This window comes from Lemur catta, chromosome 12, assembly GCF_020740605.2.
Source record: "Lemur catta isolate mLemCat1 chromosome 12, mLemCat1.pri, whole genome shotgun sequence".
Classification (NCBI taxonomy): Eukaryota; Metazoa; Chordata; class Mammalia; order Primates; family Lemuridae; genus Lemur; species Lemur catta.
This window is the reverse complement of record NC_059139.1, coordinates 86,406,081-86,427,474: the sequence shown is the minus strand read 5'-3', so window position 1 is coordinate 86,427,474 and position 21,394 is coordinate 86,406,081. Positions and strand designations below refer to the sequence as shown.

The following is a 21,394-nucleotide window of genomic DNA, read 5'->3' as shown; positions in this document are numbered from 1 at the left end:
TCTATTTTTTTTCCTTTTTCAAGGCAGATGGGTAATGTGCCAACATTGGAACAAGGTTTGAGGGCGGCACATCTCACACATTAGTGTGAAAATCCAGTCATCACAGTTATGAATCATAAAAGGACCCAACCATACTATTAAATTTTAACTCAATGAAAGCCAGTTCAGGTACATTAAGCTGTTAAACAAATGAAGATTGACTATTTTAATTTTTTGAATCTCCAAGAGCAAGGAATATTTTGCTTTTTAATATTAAAACACTAATTTGTACATTAAATTTAATCTTAAAGTAGATACTTGCTTGAGTCTAATTATTTTAAAGTTACGATGTGCCAGGCGTGGTGGCTCATGCCTGTAATCCTAGCATTCTGGGAGGCCAAGGAGGTCGAATCATTTGAGCTCAGGAGTTCGAGATCAGCCTGAGCAAGAGCAAGACCCCGTCTCTACTAAAAAAATAGAAAGAAATTAGCTGGACAACTAGAAATATATAGAAAAAATTAGCTGGGCATGGTGGTGCATGCCTGTAGTCCCAGCTACCCGGGAGGCTGAGGCAGAAGGATTGCTTGAGCCCAGGAATTGAGGTTGCTGTGAGCTAGGCTGACGCCACGGCACTCTAGCCCAGGCAACAGAGTGAGACTCTGTCTCAAAAGAATAAAAATAAAAAAATAAAGTTAAGGATAGACTACACCAAATCCTGCCCTCGTATCAAAAATACATTTCTCAAGCATCAATTTACTCAACTAAAAGTGAATCAAAATGGAAAAGGCGGTGCAGCAATTTATTAAAACAAATGTCAAACATAAATGGAATAAAAATAGATTCTTAAATCCATAGCTTAATTTTGCTTTGTGACAACCTGTATGTAATAAAAAGTATAATCACTGCTATTTCTTAAAGTATGAATGCCACAACCATTAGCATTTAAGTCTAAGTACTGACTAAAACAATCCAATTATAACACGGAATTTATTTTCAAATGCTTAAAACCAGAAAGGACCACATTTTTGCTTCTCTCAACAGTCTGTCTATATTTTTCATAGAATGAACTAACTGGGAATTCCCTATCCTTCTAAGTTTTTACAAGAAGAGCTACTACTAACACACTTTACATAGAACTTCAGTTTTGTTTTAGCGAATATTTTCTATCTAACAGAATATATATTACTACTGGTCATTATTTAAAAATAAAGATACAACAATTACCTGCAAAAAGATCTTCTCTGTCATCATCCAGTACAACTTCTGCAGGTTTGGGGCCATTGGAGTTTGCACTAATATCTTCTGCAGGAAGACTAGCTGGTTCTGGAGATGATGGACTTGACTGTTAAAAAGAACAATAACAGATAATGGATTGGCATGTTTATCTGTTGTAATTTTTCTTGATAAGAAGGGAGGAAAGAACAAGAACAGCTATTTATATTTCCTCTTCTTAGAGTAACAATGAACCAAAAACACACTTTTGCTCATCTTCTCCTTTCTTAACAAAAAGTCACTTAAGATTTAATAAAGAAAGCCTTTTCTAGTCATTCTTTTAGAGATACTAGTTTATCATGTTGACTCATAATTAACAAAAACCAAATAATGTTTTACATAGTCATATACAATAGAACTGAAATCAGATCAAGTCCCTTGATTTTTAAGAATCAATGCTTTTGTTTATGTTATTGCCATGTTTCCCGCCGCCCACCCCTCTCCCGGGTGGGAGCAGATGTACCCAAAAATGGAAATTCCACGCAACAGATCTTGAAAACATGCTGTATGTGCAAGAAGAAAGAAGTTGAAAGCATTGAGTATAAGAGGAAGGCTTACTACTAGTTGAATTAAGACTATAATTACTCTAAAATTTATATGGTTTCCATATAAAAATATGCCTTCTTTCAAAACATTTACATTTCAACTAAGCCAAGGGCTATTTTTGTACTTTTTAATCTGAAAGTATAATGATCAATATAATGGAAACTAGGCAGTGTAGCTTTTAGTTTTATTGTAGTTTTTTTTTTAGTAATAGTTAAAACCAAGACTTAAAAAACCATTTTAGTGAGGCATAACACACACACATAATTATATATCTCAAAGTTTACAGCTACATATTTTCAAAAACTCAACATACTGTTAAACCAGCACCCTCCAGAAGCTCCACTCACGTTCCCTCCCATTCTTTACCATGCAGGCTTCTACCAACATAGATTAGTTTTTTCTTGTTTTGCTCTTCATAAAAATGGAATATTAAGTATACATTCTCTTGGCTGGGCGCAGTGGTGCATGCCTGTAGTCCCAGCTACTCGGGAGGTTGAGGCAGGAGAATTGCTTGAGCCCAGAAGTTTGAGGTTGCTGTGAGCTAGGCTGATGCCACAGCATTCTAGCTCAGACAACAGAGAGAGACTTTGCCTCAAAAAAAAAAAAAAAAATATATATATATATTCTTTTGTGTTAGTTTTTGTTCTTAATGTTATATACATGAGATTCTTCTATATTGTTCTGTGTAGTAGTAGATCATTTATTCTCATTGATGCATAACATCCCATTGTGTGAATACCATAGGTGATTCATTCTACTGTTGAGGGCATTTGCATAGTCGTAAGTTTTTTACTACTACCAATAGTGCGACTATGAACCTTTTAGTTTGTCTTTTAGGTAATGTGGTATATATCTTGGAGTGGAATAGCTGAATCATAGGGTAGATGAATATTCAGCTTTAGGAGATATTACCAAACAATCTTCTGAAGTGGTACATGCCACCATGCCCAGATATTTTTTGTAGGGATGGGGTCTCACTCTCGCTCAGGCTGGTCTCGAACTCCTAGCCTCAAGCAGTCCTCCCTCCTTGGCCTCCCAAAGTGCTAGGATTACAGGTGTGAGCTACTGCGCCCAGCCCAATTACTTGGTTTTGACAACTGCATCATTTTTGTGTAGGATGTTAGCTGAACTACTATAATATTTCTGCAACTTTTCTATAAATCTAGAATTATTTGAAAATTAAAGATTTTAGAAATTGCAAATGAATTTACAGTTGTTTTAAGTTAAAATGCTTAAGGTATACAAAAATACACACAATCAGATTTAACAACTTTTTTGATTATCTGACCAATTACTATTCTCAGCCATACTGTCTACTATATTTGCATGAGTGTAATTCTAATTTTCAAAGAAAGTAAAAATTCACAAAACACAAGTCTCTTCTCTCTCTGTTACACACACACACACAACATACTAAACTTTATTAGCAATCAGAGAAATATAAAGTTGACCCTTTAACAACACTGGTTTTAACTGCAAGAGTTCATTTATACATGGTTTTTTTTTTTTTTCCCAATAAATATACTGGAAAATTTTTTGGAGACTTGCAACAATTTAAAAAACTTTCAGATGAATCATATAGCCTAGAAATATCAAAAAAAAGAAAAAGTCATGTATGTCATGAATGCATAAAATATATATACATACTAGTCTATGGGGTGATAGACTGTTTCCATTATCAGTAAGGCTTCTGGTCAACAGCACGCTGTTAGTAAAGCTTTAAGGGGAGGCAAAAGTTATACTTGGATTTTCAACTGCACAAGGGGGTAGGTTCCCCTAACCCTCTCATTGTTCAAGGGCCAACTGCACATGAAAACAAAATATAAAATTTTGCCTATAGGCCGGGCGCGGTGGCTCACGCCTGTAATCCTAGCACTCTGGGAGGCCGAGGCAGGAGGATCGCTTGAGGACAGGAGTTCAAGACTAGCCTGAGCAAGAGTGAGACCTCATCTCTACTAAAAATAGGAAGAAATTAGCCAGACAACTAAAAATATATATAGAAAATATTAGCCGGGCATGGTGGCGCATGCCTGTAGTCCCAGCTACCCGGGAGGCTGAGGCAGGAGGCTCACTTGAGCCCGGGAGTTTGAGGTTGCTGTGAGCTAGGCTGACACCATGGCACCCACTCTAGCCTGGGCAACCAAGCGAGACCCTACCTCAAATAAATAAATAAATAAATAAATAAATAAATAAATAAATAAATAAATAAATAAATAAATAAATAAAAATTTGCCTATAAAATAAGCAAAGATTTAAAAACATTTAATATGCGATTTTAACAAAGTTATTGAGATTGCCAACTTAGATACTACTAACAAATGTGTAAATCAGTTCCGTTTTTCTGAAAAGTCAAAAAGCACTAAAGTCTTTTTAAAATTTCTGCTGTGGCTCTAGTCTTAGGAAATAGAGATACAGACCAAAAGTTAGGAATAAGGATATTTATTGTGTATGCTAAAAATACCCACTAATCTAATGAAAGGAGAATGGTTTAAAATTAAATTCTATTAAAACTCATGAAGAAACATCATACAGACATTTTAAAAAAGCACTATTGCCAACACTACTTAACAATATGGGAAAATATGCTTTAAAGGTAAATGGAAAAAAGTACCATATAGTATACAGTGGACCCTTGAACAACACCGGTGTGAACTGTGTGGGTCCACTTATATATACGTGTGTGTGTGTGTGTGTGTGTGTGTGTGTGTGTCTGCACGCGTGTGTGAGAGAAAGAAAACAAATAGTCTGTTTATTTTGGGTTTCTAAAAGTTGTTAGGCCGTGAGGAAGGTTACCTTTGGAGATCAAGTCACAGAGCATAACCTCGTAATTACTGACCTGGTATTATAGATTAATCTCCTTCCTTATTTTCCTGTTCCTGGCTCAGACCAGATGGTGCCTGAGATAAAAGACCTCTTGACTATTACATCTTTAATGCGGAATGTTAAATATACCCTTCCCCAAAAAGAAACATTCCCTTTAACCTATCAAATTCTGTAACTATGCACTAACCTTGTATGGAAAATGTTCAACCTTCCCGGATCTTGCCTATATAAATGACCCTTAAACCTCTCTACTTCAGAGCACTGACTCCATCTTTTTGGAGTTTGTATCTTCCCAGGTGGCCATGCTCAAACTTTCCACTCAAATAAACTCAATACTTAATCATATTGCCTCAATCTTGTTATTAAGGTTGATATTTTCAACCAAATGCAGATAAAAACTACAGTATGTGGGTGGATCACCCACATTATATAGAAATTCAACTTTTTACATATGTGGGTTTGCAGGGCCCATCGAAGGACTTAAGTATGCACTGCATGGATTTTGGTATTCATGCGTGGTCCTGGAACCAATGCTCCCAACCCCCATAGAGGGATGAGGGACAATTGTATACTAAATTCATTCCCTATTTTACACAAAAAAGTATGCTACAAAAAAAAAAAAAAGAGGAAAACTGTGTAACAGTGATCATCTCTACGTGGTTGAATGTGGTGATTTTAATTTTTTTTCTTCCTATCTTTATTTTCTAAGAGTTGAAGTAAAGAATTACGAGGGGCTAGATGATGAAGGGTCTTGTAAAGCTTGCTAAAGATTTTAGACTTTACTGTGAAAACAATGAGGAGACACAGAAGTCTTTGTAGGGAGAAAATTATGCCGGATTCTAAAAGAACATTCTAGAAGCAGCACTGAGATTAGAATGGAAGCTAGCAAATGTGTGGAAATTAAAACAGATTAGCAAACTATTAATCTAGATAAACTGTGAAGGAACAGTAGTGGAAATGGATTCAAGAGCTATGAATTAAAGAGCTTCACAAATACATTAAAATTAAAGGAAATCAAAGAATCTGCACTTTAGTTACAACAATGATGAGCTACAGTAAGGCTGAACAAACCAGTGAATTTACTTGGACTCTGAACAAATCAAGTTTAGTTTCCTATTATGAGTAGATTAAATGATCCCTGAGGTTCAATTCTAATCTCTACCTTCTACAACAGCCTGATTCCAAGTAGCCATTCCCTTCTGACTACTACATTCTCATGTTAAAGAAAAAGCACATTTGCTGTTTTACATCACGAGCTTGAAAGAAAAAAAAAGGGTTAAAAAGCACAAATTCAAAGAACATGAAATTATGGGTATTAGTTTCAATTACGGGTATAAAAAGTAGATACTATATTTAATCAGCATTAATAGTCACATATTATTATGTCAAATCTGTTGGAAAGATAATGTGACCATTCAATTGCTCATTTGGAAACTTTTTTGTTGTTGTTTGAAACAGAGTCTCACTCTGTTGCCCTGGGTAGAGTGCAATGGCATCATCATAGCTCACTACAACCTTAAACTCCTAGGCTCAAGCGATCCTCCTGCCTCAGCCTCCTGTAGCTAAGATTACAGACTTGCACCATGACGCCCGGCTAATTTTTCTATTTTTAGTGGAAATGGGGTCTTGCTCTTGTTCAGGTTGGTCTTGAACTCCTGAGTTCAAGCAATCTCCCACCTTGGTCTCCCAGAGTGCTAGGATTACAGGCATGAGCCACTACTTGGCATCATTTGTAAATGATGTCTTCCATCTTGGGTAGTCCTGTGCTTGCCCTTTCTGTCCGACAACTCAGTCATGGAGAAAACGGGTTGCCAGACGCTGAGCAGTCTATAGAGAGGCCTAGGTGGAAAGGATCTGAAGGTTCCCTCAATAGCCATGTAAGCAAGCTTAGAAGTGGATCTTCCCCAGCCTTCAGATGACTGCAGACCTGACTGAAATCTTGACTATGATTATATGAAGAATCGTCAACCAGAATACATAGATAAGCTGCTCCTGGATTCTCCAACCCTTAAAAACTGTGTGAGATATGTCTGTTGTTTTAAGTTGCTAAGTTTTGGAGCAATTTGTTACACAGCAACGATAACTAATACATGTGGTAAGTCTACTAGAGTCTTTCTTTCCCTCTGATTACAGCTAAAGCCTACAGACAAAATATAAAAATTACTAAGGAATCTGAAAAGCAAACAAATTCAAACAGACTGTAAAAGGCAGTGAGTCTATTTTTTTCCTCTTTTCTCTAATAGTTTTGTCCTAAAAGTAGGCCACAGTCACAGACCTGCCCAATGGTGTACTGGCACAGGCAGCTAAAAACTCTATTAGAAACATCATCTTTGCGGCCAGATGACTCAGATAAAAGGTGTCCTGTGAGCTGAACAGTATGTGTGTATGAATAAATTCCTGTTTTTTCCCTCTTTTCTCCTGTGGATTTGCCAAGAGCAAGCACCAGGCATGGAGCTGCACTAGAGGAGCAACAGCACAGGTAGATAAAATTCCAAAATAAACCCAATCTTTCCGGCCACAGGATCTCAGAAAAGGGGGTCTTATAGCCTGAAGAATGTGGAGAAAATCCCAGACAAAAAACTATGAGAAGGGGATCCCCTAATTCTGTGAATGAATGTGTGCACGTCTCAGGCTCAACTCTGAGCACCGTACGTGCAGCAATAGGCCCAAACAGCATAGCAATTCTCAAAGACTTTTGAGAGCTGAACTGATATTTAGGTCATTGCCAAAGTTCCAGACTAAGCTTTGAGTGGTGAGCGGTGCATGCACAGGACAGACTTTGAAAACTGAACTGAGATTAGAACTACTGACTACAGAAGGCAAAACAGAATTTGTAGTCTGAACCTAAGCAAATTGATTGCCTGACAAAATAAAAAATAAAAAAAACCCCAACATGCTTCAGAGAATTATAATAGGATGCAGAGTCTACATAATATTGTACTTGAAATGTCTAAGATACAGTCCAAAATTATTTGTCATAAAAAAGAACCCAGAAAATGTGATCAGATATTAAGGGAAAAAACAATCAACAGATGCCACCCCCAAAATAATCTAGATGTTGGATGTATTAGCAAAAACAACTTTTAAAAAACTTTTAAAAGCATTTCTAACTATGCTTTATGAGGTAAAGGTAAACATGCTTGAAATGAATGAAAAGACAGCTATCAGAAAAGAAACAGAAGCTACCAAAAAAAAAAAAACCCTGAAAATCTTAGAACTGAAAAAAATAATCAGCAATAAAAAGTTTACAGGATGAGCTCAATAACAGAATGAAGATGAAAGAATCTGCGAACTTGAAAATAAATCCATTGAAAATATCTAATCTGAATAATAAAGATAACTTCTGAGAAAAGAAGTTGAAAAAAATGAACAAAGCCTTAGGCACCTAAGCGACAATATCAAAAAGTCTAACAAATTCATGTCACTGGAGTTCCAGAAGGAAGGATGAAAAACTGCTGCATAAGTATTTAAAGAAACAGTGGCTGAAATTCCCCAAATTTGGTGAAAGACGTAAATTTATAGATTCAAGAAGCTCAGCAAACTCCAACAAAGATAGTATCAAAGAATACTATGCCTACACACATTATCAACAAACTGTTGAAAATGAAAGATACAGGGGAAAAAAAGTAAGCAGTTAGAGAAAAAGAACCTATTTTTATAGGGGAATACCAATTCAAATGACTGTGGATTTCTCATCAAAAATCATGAAGGCTATAAAAAAAACAGTGGCAGAACACTTTCAAAATGCCGAAAGAAAGATCTATTGACCCAGAAATCTATAAATAGCAAAAGTATCCTTCAGGAATGAAGGTGAGATAAAGTTTTCAGATGGAAATACAAATAAGAGCACTCATCACCAACAGATCTACTCTAAAAGAAATGCTAAAGGAAATTATTTATGTTGAAGACAAATAAGAGGGAAGCTTGAATGAAAGAAAAGCAACAAAAATAGTAATATCTGAATAACTAAAAGAGACTATTTTTCCCTCTTAAATTCTTTAAAATAGGTATGACTGTTGAAGTAAAGATTGCAATACAGAACCCAGCTATTATACAAGTAAACTATCTGCAATCTATAATGTATTATTATAACTGAATGTTCATACAATGCTAATATCATAGTGTTCTGACACCAGAATTAGAGAAAGAAAAACTAACAACATGTTTATATAACAAAACCCTTTTGCCTCACAGACCAGAGCCCAAGAGTAGAGTGTAGAATGGGAATGACGTGGGTAGCGGGCAACTTCAGTAGAGGCTGCTGGGACAGCACTCATACCACTACAGAGAGGCTATGAGGAATACACTTCCTTTGGGCATCCATCTATCAACAGCTTGGAGTGCTATGCCTTACTGCTCAGCAGTCATTCACTAAAGGCTGTAAGGACCTACTTATCTCTGTCCCTGCCTCTCCATGTTTTCCAGGTTCCTCGTGAGTACAAGAAGAGCTGTCTTCCAATGGATGGAAAGAAGTGTGGAGAGTGACCAGCAAAGGAGAAAGTTATGGTGGAAAGGAACACTGATAGCTTCTGTGCCTGGAGTACAGGTTCTGTGTCATCACAAGCACAGTTGTCCAAGATATGCAACTGAAGGCCAGGCACATGGCTCATGCCTGTAATCCTAGCACTCTGTCATGCCGAGGTGGGAGGACTGCTTGAGCTCAGGAGTTTAAGACCAGGCTGAGCAAGAGAAAGACCCCATCTCTACTAAAAATAGACAAATTAGCCAGGTGTCATGGCGCCCATCTGTAGTCCCAGCTACTCAGGAGGCTGAGGCAGGAGATCACCTGAGCCCAGAAGTTCGGCTACAATGACTCCACCGCACACAACCCAGAGCAACAGAGTAAAACTCTGTCTCTAAAAAAACAAAACAAACAAACAGAAAAAACTTGTCTTAAAAAAAAAAGGTATGCAACTGAGAAGACATCGGTAGTCTTAATAAAGGAATATTCTTTTATTCCCCCATACCATCACTTAGTACTGTGCAAGAGGTTTTTTTCTTAATGAAATATTTTAAGGTTTTCAATTAAAAAGTTGTGTTTTGGATTCCAACCAAAATCAAAAAGGCCCACTACAGTCTCTCTCTGTCTCTTGCTCTCGCTCTCTCTCTTTTTCCCTAACAGACACTAAAAACTCTGGCTGGATAGAATACAAAAAGCAACAACATAAAATAAATAACAGCAGGCAGATTGGACAGGGAGCCAAAATGTGAAAAATGATCCTTACAAGGATCTGTTTTGCCATTTTTGTTTTGTTTTGTTTTCTGTTTCAGCTTTTCCTAAGGATGGTGCCAACTGCAGGACTACGTACAACTATGGATGTGGGCAGCAATAACTCCAAAAAAATCTCTTGTCTTTCTGGCCATAACTTTGGGGCCCCTGTAACCTAGAAAATATGGGTGGAAAACCCTTCCCTTTTTCTTTCTTTCCCCCATTTTCTTTCCTGGCCCTGCCCCGAAGCCAGATCCAGTGGCTTCACTGCATGACAATGGCAGTGATGAAAATGCTGACATCAAAAACCCCAAGAAAGGGAAGTGTCCTTTCTTCCTTTCTGCTGTAGGCCCAGCTGGTTGCTGTTGAAATAGGCAAATTTACGAAACCCAGGAAAATGATGCTGATACTAGCTGGATGCTACTCTGGATGCAAAACTGTCATTGTGAAGAACACTGATGATGGCACCTCAGACTGTCCCTACAGCCATGCTCTGATAGCTGGATTGATCACTACCTCCACAAAGTGACAGCTGCCTCGGGCAAGAAGATGATCACCAAGTGGTCAAAGTTCAAGTCTTTTGGGAAAGTTTATAACTACAATCACCTCATGCCCACAAGGTACTCTGTGGATATCCCCTTGGACAAAACTGTCATCAATAAGGATGTCTTCAGAGATCCTGCTCTTAAACATAAGGCCCAATGGGAGGCCAAGGTCAAGCTTGAAGAGAGGTACAAGTGGGCAGTAACAAGTGGTTCTTCCAGAAGCTGTGGTTTTAGATATTTTTTGTTTTGGTCATTAAATATTAAAGAAAAAAAAAAAAGAGAAAATCTAATTCTCTGTTCAGAGAACCAGGAAAGGGGGACCAGTAGTCTGAAGAGAAAGGGGTAGAAATCCTCATTAGTATTTTCTCTTCTTTCTTTTACTGCTTTTCTGCAAGGCTGACTCAAGCTGGCAAAATCACATGATGGTACAGGCAGCTACAACTCTGAGGGAAGCTTATGTTTCTAGCCAGAGAAACTGGAAAGAGAGGTCCCTGGGAGGTGAAGAGTGGGAAGTAGGGAATCCTGGAGAACAGACAAACAGAGAAGAGGATTTCTTAATCCTATAAATGAATCTACAAAAATCATGGGCTTACCTAGGCTGCACATTAACATAGAAGAGACTCAGACGGTATATAACTTTTCCAGGGGTTTCTCATGTTTTAGTATATATTGCAAGCAGAGACATTTACTCTCCTCTTCTGGACTATCTTCATGAACGATTACTATGGTGAACAACCTTGGGAGAGAGAGGTAAGTGTCTCTTTTTCAAGCAAAGACCAGGTTTGTTTACTGTGCAGTATAATAAAGATAATGTCTCCCCTCCAGTGCAAAGAATAGGGAGACAATACCTACTATAAATGACTTTGGTTCCCTTGGCTTGGGTTCCTCAGCTGTGACACAAATCAAACACAGGTGCAACATCCACGTGGGCCCATTCACCTCAACCCTCTGGGATATGAAGGGCAAGGGAAACTGGCACAAACATGATACTCACGCTGCTCGCTGTGCTCTGAGAAATACAGTCCTTTATCATGTCTTCTGGCAACCATAAAACAAGTTAATTTGTTAGTGTACAAAAAGGGTAAAATTTCAACCCTTTACAGTTCTTGAGATAAGTCAGTAAACTTGTAGATCAACAGAAAGTATTCAATCTGAATAACAAAGAAAAAAATTGAAAAAAAAAGAATAGAACCTCAGGGACCTATGAAACAACATAAACAAGTTTAACATTCATCTCATTGGAGTCCTAGAAACAGAGGCAGAAAGAGAGCAGTGCAGAAAAAATGAAAAAATATTTCAAGAAATGATGGGTAGGTCGGGCACGGTGGCTCATGCCTGTAATCCTAGCACTCTGGGAGGCCGAGGCGGGAGGATTGCTCAAGGTCAGGAGTTCGAGACCAGCCTGAGCAAGAGCGAGACCCCATCTCTACTAAAAAGAAAAAAAAAAAAATAGAAAGAAATGATCTGTACAGCTAAAAATATATATATAAAAAAAAAAACTAGCCGGGCATGGTGGCACATGCCTGTAGTCCCAGCTACTCAGGAGGCTGAGGCAGGAGGATTGCTTAAGGCCAGGAGTTTGAGGTTGCTGTGAGCTGGGCTGACGCCACAGCACGCTAGTCCAGGCAACAGAGCGAGACTCTGTCTCAAAAAAAAAAAAAAAAATACTAATACTATGGAAAGAAAGTCCCAAATCAATGATCCAGGCTTATACGATAAGAAACTAAAGAGCAAATTAAACAAAGCAAGCAAAAGAAAGGAAATAAAGAGTAGAAATCAATGAAATTCAAAACAGAAACAACAGGAAAAAAAAAATCAATGAAAGCAAAAACTGATTCTTTAAAAAGATCCTAACAAAATAATACACCTCCAGCCAGATTTTTTTTTTTTTTTTTTTTTTTTTTTTGAGACAGAGTGTCACTTTGTTGCCCGGGCTAGAGTGAGTGCCGTGGCATCAGCCTAGCTCACAGCAACCTCAAACTCCTGGGCTTAAGCGATCCTACTGCCTCAGCCTCCCTAGTAGCTGGGACTACAGGCATGAGCCACCATGCCCGGCTAATTTTTTTTTTTGTATATATATTTTTTAGTTGGCCAGATAATTTCTTTCTATTTTTAGTAGAGACGGGGTCTCACTCTTGCTCAGGCTGGTCTCGAACTCCTGACCTCGAGCGATCCACCCGCCTCGGCCTCCCAGAGCTAGGATTACAGGCGTGAGCCACCGCGCCCGGCCAGCCAGATTAATATATAAACAAACAAACAAAAGACCTAAATTACCAATATCAGGAATGAAAAGGGAGGAGTATCACCACAGATTCCACAAAAATAAAATAGCATGATAAATGAGTATTATGAAAAACCTTATGCCCATTAATTTCGTAACTGAGACTGAATGGACAAATACGTTAAAAAATACATGCTACCAAAGTTCATTAAGAAGAAATAGTCCTGTATCTATTTAAAAAATTGTCACGCCTGTAATCCTAGCCGAGGTGGGAGGATAGCTTGAGCTCAGGAGTTCAAGACCAGCCTGAGCAAGAGTGAGACCCCATCTCTACTACAAACAGAAAAAATCAGCCGGGCATGGTGGCATTTGCCTGTAGTCATAGCTACTCAGGAGGTTGAGGTTGCTGTGAGCTAGGCTGATGTCCCGGCACTCACCCAGGCAAAAGTGAGACTATCTCAAAAAACAAAACAAAACAAAACAAACAAACAAAAAAACCCCAACTAAATTTAAATAAATAAATACATACATACATAATTGACTTTACAGCTAAAAGTCTTTCAAAAAACAAAACTACAGTTCAGATGACTTCACTAGTAAACCCTATCAACATTTCAGGAAGACATAAGACTAATTCCATACAACCTCTTCAAGAATGTAGAAGAGGCAGAAACACTCCCCAAATCATTTAATGAAGCCAGCATTTCTGATACCAAAACCAAATAAAGACATTACAAGAAAAAGAAAACTACACACACGTCTGTCATGAACACAGACACAACAGCCTAAACAAAATGCTAGCAAATTAAATCCAGCAATATATAAAAAGGATAAATACATTATAACTGTGTGGGGTTTATCTCAGGAATGCATGGTTGATTCAACATTTGAAAAATCAATCAATATAATCTACCTTATCAATAAAGAAGAAAACTGTATGATCATATAGATGCAGAAAAACCACTTGTCAAAATTAATACCAACTCATGGACAAAAGCTCTCAGAAAACTAGGTATAGAAGAGAACTTCTTTAATCTGATGAAGTTTATCCAGCAACAAAAACCTTACATGTAACATCATATATAAAAGAGATCATTTGTGGAACTGGGTTGTAAAAAAAAGAAAAAATTAGAAAAGAGATAAAAATTAAATTTTTTAATTTTGAAAAAATAAAAAAAGAGAGAAAGAATATTTTCCTCCTATGATCATGAAAAAGGAAAGGAAATTCACTATCACCATATCTATTCAATATTATATTACTGGTCCTGGCTAGTGCATTAAAGCAAATGAAGAAATGCATAAAAATTGGAAAGAGAAGCAAGAGGATGGCTTGAGCCCAGAAGTGTAAGGCTGCAGTGAGCAATGATTGGGCCACTGCACTCTAGCCTGGGCAAAAAAGCGAGACTCTGTCTCAAAAAACAAAAGAAGAAGAAGAAGAAAGAAAAAGGAAGAAAGGAAAAAAGGAAAGAAAGGAAGAGGTCAGGGGTGTAGTGGCTCAGACCTGTAATCCTTGCATTTTGGGAGGCCAACGCAGGAGCATCACTTAAGGCCAGGAGTTAGAGACTAACCTGAGGAGGAATGAGACCCCATCTCTGCAAAAAATGGAAAAAAACAGCCAGGTGTGGTGACAGGCGCCTGTAGTTTCAGCTATTCCAGAGGCTGAGGCAGAAGGATTACTTGAGCCTAGGAGTTTGAGGCTGCAGTGAGCTATGATTATACTACTGCACTCTGGCCTGAGTGACATAGAGAGACACTATCCCTTTAAAAAAAAAAAAAAGGATAACTTTACCAAAATTATAAACTTCTGCTCTGTGAAAGACAGAACAAAAGGACAAGTCACAGACTGAGAAAAAATATTCAGAATTCATGAAGAATTCTCAAAATTCAATAAAGAAATTCGATTTTTTAAATGGGCAAAAGATGTGAAATGACATGTCACCAAAAAAGATAACATTCAGATGGTGAATATGTACATGAAAACATATTCAGCATCATTAATCATCAGGGAATATATATATTAGAACTACAATGAGATAACAATATACATCTGTTAGAATGGCTAAAAATCAGTGGTGTGCTGGTAAATGTTCAACAACCAGATCTGTGGAAAAGAGACCCAGATTTTTAGCTTTTGCTGATTTCTTTCATATAATCACATCCTCCATTTGGAAGATGGAGAACTGTGGAGTTGGGAAGACATGTACTTTCCACCATATAGACACAAGAGACACAAATAACCTCAAGAGCAGAGATAATAGTAACATTTAATAAAGGAATTAGGATGTAATGAATTTTAAATATTACCTTTTTTTTTTTTGAGACAGAGTCTCACTCTATTGCCTGGACTAGAGTGCTGTGGCATCAGCCTAGCTCACAGCAACCTCAAACTCCTGGGCTTAAGCGATCCTACTGCCTCAGCCTCCCGAGTAGTTGGGACTACAGGCATGTGCCACCATGCCCGGCTAATTTTTTGTATATATATTTTTAGTTGGCCAGATAATTTCTTTCTATTTTTAGTAGAGACAGGGTCTCGCTCTTGCTCAGGCTGGTCTCGAACTCCTGACCTCGAGCGATCCACCTGCCTCGGCCTCCCAGAGTGCTAGGATGACAGGTGTGAGCCACCACGCCTGGCTGGTACAGCCACTTTGGAAAATAGTTTGGCAGTTTCTTACAAAGTGAAGCTTATATTTGCCATACAACCTAGCCACTGTACTTCTAAAAGTATTTATCCTCCAAATTGAAAACTTGTGCTCATGCAAAAGCCTACAAGTAAACGTTTATATTACTACGTTCACAAATACCAAAAACTGGAAATAACTGAAATGTCCCTCAACTGATGAAGAGATAAACAATTGTGTTATACATACACAATGTAATACTAAATTAAGCAATAAAAAGGAATGTATTCATGATACATTAAACAACCTTCAAGAATCTCAAATGCTTTATGCTAAGTTAAAGAAGTCAAACTCAAAGTTTCATAATGTATAATTTCATTTATATGACATTCTGGAAAAGACAAAACTATAGACAAATAGGTCAGTGGTGTCAGAGGCTGGGAATGGGAGAAGTTAACTACAAAGGGCAACGTGAGAGAATTGGCTGAGGTAATGGAAGCAAGTTCTGTATCTTGACTGAGACGGTAGCGAACTTTACTAAATTAAATTTTACATCAACCAAAAACTATGAGAGGAAAGAAACACAGGTGTCCAATTTCACAGAAAAGTGGATATTTGTAAAATTAACATTAAAGATGGCAGGGTGCAGTGGCTCATGCCTGTAATCCCAGCACTAGGGATTATAGTGCTGGGTGGGAGAATCACTTCAGGTTAGGAGTCCAAGAGCAGCCCGGCCAACACAGTGAGACTCCACCTCTACAAAAAAATAAAAAACTAAGCTGGCCATGGAGGCTTGCACCTGTAGTCCTAGCTACTCAGGAAGCAGAAGCAGGAGGATTGATTGCTTGAGCCCAGGAGTTCAAGGTTACAGTGAGCTATGATTGCACCATCACACTCCAGCCTGGGCGATAAAGCAAGACCTTTCTCAAAATAATAAAAAACAGGATGGGTGTGGTGGCTCACGCCTGTAATCCTAGCACTCTGGAAGGCTGAGGTGAAAGGATCCCTTGAGCTCAGGAGTTCAAGACCAGCCTGAGCAAGAGCAAGACCCCATCTCTGCTAAAAATAGAAAAAATTAGCCAGGCATGGTGGCACACGCCTATAGTTCTAGCTACTCAGGAGGCTGAGGCAGGAGGATCCCTTGAGCCCAGGAGTTTGAGGTTGCTGTGAGCTAGGCTGATGCCACAGCACTCTAGCCCAGGCAACAGAGCGAGATTCTATCTCCAAAAAAAAAAAAAAAGACAAATTTTGTTCAAGAAAAACACTTCAAAAAAAGTTGAGAATCTCTGTCTCAAGTAACTTCAAAAAATAACATATTTTTATAGGATCTAAAGATCATTCATTCTAAAATTCTTAAACTTAATGGTTTCAAGGGAAAGTCGTCAACTAGAGTTATGCTTTTTCATGAATCTCTTTCTAGTAATTTCCCATGTTTACTGCCTTTAAATACCTGTTCACAAAATGTTTTTTTCCCTCTGAAATATGAGTAATTCATAATGAAATTTTTAAAAAGTTAGCACATTTAAAGTTCAAGGCCTACCTAAAGATTAGAAAATAGAATTAAGGCTGGGCATGGTGGCTGGCTCACACCTGTAATCACAGCACTTTGGGAGGCCAAGGCAGGAGGATCACTTGAGCCCAGGAATTCAAGACCAGCCTGGGCAATATAGCAAGACCTTGACTGTATTAAAAATTAAAAAATAAAATAATAACAATAAAAAAAAAACTAGCCAGGAGTGGTGGTGTGCTCCTGTAGTCCCAGCTACATCAGAGGCTGAGCCAGGAGGATCGCCTGTGCTGGAGGCTGTAGTGAACTATGACAGCACCACTGCACTCCAATCTGGGTGACAGAGCGAGACCCTGCCTCAAAAAAAAAAGAAAGAAAAGAAAAGAAAAGAAAAGAAAAGAAAAGAAAAGAAAAGAAAAGAAAAGAAAAGAAAAGAAAAGAAAAGAAAAGAAAAGAAAAGAAAGAAGGAAAGAAAAAGGAAGGAAGGAAGGAAGGAAGGAAGGAAGGAAGAAGGAAGGAAGGAAGGAAGGAAGGAAGGAAGGAAGAAAAAAACAGAATTAAAAAAACAAGTTATATACACTCACTTCTGCTGGAACTTGTTTTCAGTTCCTCTTTATCAAAAGCAGTCTTGTCTTTTTCTACTTACTCTCACTTGACAATGTCAACCACTTTTGGTGTCTCAAACATCATCTCTATGCAATTAAATCACTCCAGTCTTCTATACTATTTCTGCACCTTGTGCATATTTCAATCACACATGTATCAACTGGTATTGCAGGTATGATTTGTTCACACAGTTTTATTATATTGACTTGTTGGTTCATACACTCCACGAAAGTAGGGACTAGATAGATTTCCACACAGAGCCTGGTGAAGCATTATCATTAAATAAGTTTATGACGGACTCCCAAATCTACATCTAGCTCTAACCCATCCAGCATTCCTAACTGCCTGATCTTATCTTCAGTAATATATCCCCAAATGAAATAAAACTGTAATTCCTTCCTCTAAGAATCACCTGAAGAGAGGCAGTTAAGTCTACAAATGCTATCTTTTAATCTAGTATTACATTAATTCTCTTCTCTCCTTTATTATTTGCACTTTCCTTCTTCAGGTCTTTAACCTCAGACTGTTAAAAGAGCAACCAACTCATCAATCATGAAACCACTGTGCTAAGTGAAACAAACCAGTCAAAAAAAACCACATGACATGATTCCATTCATATAAAGTCCAGAATATGAAAATCTATAGAGACAGAAATTAGATTAACAGTTGCTCAGATTTGGGGGCAGATGGGATGGGGAAATGGGCAGGGAGTGATTGCTAAAGAATAGAGCATTTCTTTTTGAGGCAATGAAAATGTTCTAAAACTGTGGTGATGGTTGTGTATCTGAGAATATACTAAAAACCATTAAATTGTACACATTAAATAGGCAACCTGTGGCATGTGAATTATATCTCAATAAAGCTGTTTTTAAAAAATAACCAGGTATATAATAAAAATTCCTGACTTTTTTTTTTAAAGGTTCTGTGTACTAGTTCATTGAAAAAGGTGCTTAAAAGTCAAGCACCTTTAAGTATAGGGTCATATCATTTAAGGAAAAAAAACAGTATTCACAAATAATTTAAAGCCTTACCTCTCAGGTACCATAAAAGAACAAGCTTTGGCCAGATTCTTTCTCATCTCATTCCCTTCCCTGCCCCCAGCCCAGACCACTTTCTTGTTTCATAGTCACAACAGAAACATACAGTTGTGGGTTTGAAATATGTTTTATTTACTGAATATAGATTTATATGACTGTTACTAATTTTGAAAGGAAGAGTTTAATGTTGGGATAAAAATGTATACACACAAGAAGAAAAATGCTCAATATCCTAATCATCAGGGAAATGCAAATCAAAACCACAATGGGATACCATCTCACCCAAGTTAGAATGGCTATTATCAAGAAGAAAAAAAATAACAAATGCTGGCAAGGATGTGGAAAAAGTGGAACTCTTACATGCTGTTGGTGGGAATAGAACTAGTACAGCAATTATAGAAAACAGTATGGAGGTTCCTCAAAAAACTAAAACTAGAACTACCATATGATCCAGCAATTCCACTAGTGGGTATATATCCAAAGGAAATCAGGATACTGGAGATATCTGCACTTCCATGTTTATTGCAGCAATATTCACAATAGCCAAGATATGGAATTAACTAAGTGTCTCTCAACAGTTGAATGGCTAAAGAAAATGTGGTATACATACACAATGGAATACTATTCAGCCATAAAAAAGAACGAAATCCTGTCATCAGTGGCAATATGGATGAGCTTGGAGGACATTATGTTAAGTGAAATAAGCCAGGCCGGGCGTGGTGGCTCACGCCTGTAATCCTAGCACTCTGAGAGGCCAAAGCCGGAGGATTGCTCAAGGTCAGGAGTTCAAGACCAGCCTGAGTAAGAGTGAGACCCCGTCTCTACTTGAAATAGAAAGAAATTAGAGGGACAACTAAAAATATATGGAAAAAAAATTAGCCGGGCATGGTGGTGCATGCCTGTAGTCCCAGCTACTCGGGAGGCTGAGGCAGAAGGATTGCTTGAGCCCAGGAGTTTAGGTTGCTGTGAGCTAGCCTGAGGCTACGCCACTCTAGCCCAGGCAATAGAGCAAGACTCTGTTTCAAAAAAAAAAAAAAAGTGAAATAAGCCAGGCACATAAAGACAAATCTTGTATGTTCTCATTCAAATACAGAAGCTAAAAAAGTTGATCTAATAGAGGTAGAGAGTAGAATAGTGATTACCAGAGGCTGGGAAGGGTAGGAGGATGGCCAGAGGTGAGTGGACACAAAATTAAAGCTAGATAGGAAGAATAAGTTCTAGTGTTCTAGAACACCTTAGGGGGACTATAATTAACAACAATTTATTGTATATTTTCAAATAGTTAGATGAGCAGACTTTGAATGTTACCAACACAAAGAAATGATAAATGTTTGAGGTGATGGATAAGCTAATTACTCTGATTTGATCATTACACATTGTAAACATGTATGAAAATTTCACACTGTACCTCATATGTACATCATGTGACAATTAAAAATAATGGAAGCAAAAAAATTAGACATAAGCATGCAGATATACTAATGCCTAGGCATTATAAGCTTAACAGTTATGCCATTGAAACTATTTATAATTTGATTTTCACTTAGATATATTTTAATTGATCCCCCCAAATAAAATTCCCTCAAATGAAAAAGTTTCTACGTGAATAATATAATAAAACAAACTCTGGCTTACTTTTGATAAAAAACATTCATTAGTATGTCTTCTTTCAATTTACGGTTTAGGTAATAAATATTTTTCTAGGTAATAAATATTTAAGACAGGTGACCTACAACAGAATCACCTAGGGCTTGCAGCTCAGTGTTGTTCACGGACCACAAGCACTGTCCTCAGGAAAGCTTGTTAAAAATGCAGACTATTGGCTGGGCACAGTAGCTCACACCTGTAATCCTAGCACTCTGGGAGGCTGAGGAGAAGGACTGCTTGAGCCCAGGAGTTCAAGACCAGCGTGGGCAAAAGGAGACCCTGTCTCTACAAAAAATAAAAAAAAAAGTAGCTGGGTATGGTGGTGCATGCCTGTAGTCCCAGCTACTCAGGAGGCTGAGGCAAGAGGATCATTTGAGCCCAGGAGTTTGAGACTGCAGTGAACTGTGATGATGCCACTGCACTCTAGCCCAGGTGACAAAGGGAGACCCTATCTCAAGAAAAATTAATACATAAAAAATGAGCTCATAGATTCCAGCGACACACAGGCATTTACATTTTAAAGATGAATACTGCAGATTCTCCTGCACACTGAAGTTTGAGAAGCACTGTTTAAAGGAAAAGTAGAGTACTGAAAGAGCATTTTTTTAGAGAAGTTTTAGTATACTAGAAAATACTGCTATATATCCTTCCCCAGTTTGGGGAAAAAAAAAAACATTTTGAATTTACAAATCTCACAGCCATACCACCTTCTTAAAATAACCAGAATAACTACATGAAATAAGAGGTTTAGAAGAACAACCAAAAAAAAACTGTATTTACAACTTTCACAGTCATTAACTAAGATAACTTTAAAGTATTCATAATCAAACTTTGCAGACTTTTACTATAAAAAGGTCAAACACCATATTTTTTTAAAAGTTCCATCCACATTGAAAATACAGATTATAGTTCCTTTTACTCAACTCTAGATGAACTCAATTAAACAGAACGCTTAGTGTTCACAGTATTCTAGTTCACATTAGGGTCAATCAAGTTTGTTCTGATTCTTGCTACCAGAAAACCTTTTACCCCCAAAGGGAATACAGGTGTTAGGATCCTGCAGACACTAACTTTCAACACATGTTACGGTACAGTACGTATAAAGGAATAAAAGCATAGTAACCTCCCAAAATATATTCTGAAAAATAATTTTTACTATTTTGGAGGATGTGCTGTTTTGACAATCCAACATTTACTAAACGCAGATGTTAAAGATTTTGTGAGAAACACAAAGGTGATCAAAACACTAGCCCCAGGAAGCCTATAACCTGAGGGGTGGTGAGTTTTGGCTGGGACACTGCACGTGCAATTAATAGAATGTGGTCAGTGTGCTGAAAATGGTTCCCAAAGTTCCCAGTTTCAGGTAACTGAATTTCAGACAATG

General features: G+C 37.7%; 1 protein-coding gene, 1 non-coding gene and 1 pseudogene across 3 annotated transcripts in view; 1 reads left to right on the top strand and 2 right to left on the bottom strand.

Annotated features, from left to right (window-relative positions):
• SNX2 (sorting nexin 2) overlaps window positions 1-21,394 on the bottom strand; it is a 58,345-nt gene that overhangs the window by 35,698 nt on the left and 1,253 nt on the right. For both annotated transcript variants that reach the window (XM_045566369.1, XM_045566370.1), the window contains exon 2: window positions 1,204-1,321. In XM_045566369.1, coding sequence (XP_045422325.1) covers window positions 1,204-1,321 — 118 coding nt within the window. The remainder of the gene's footprint in view (window positions 1-1,203; window positions 1,322-21,394) is intronic.
• On the bottom strand, window positions 22-125 carry LOC123648752. Its single transcript, XR_006738766.1, has one exon. It is a non-coding gene; the product is annotated as a small nucleolar RNA U13 (small nucleolar RNA).
• Window positions 8,425-10,608, top strand: LOC123648532 (annotated as a pseudogene).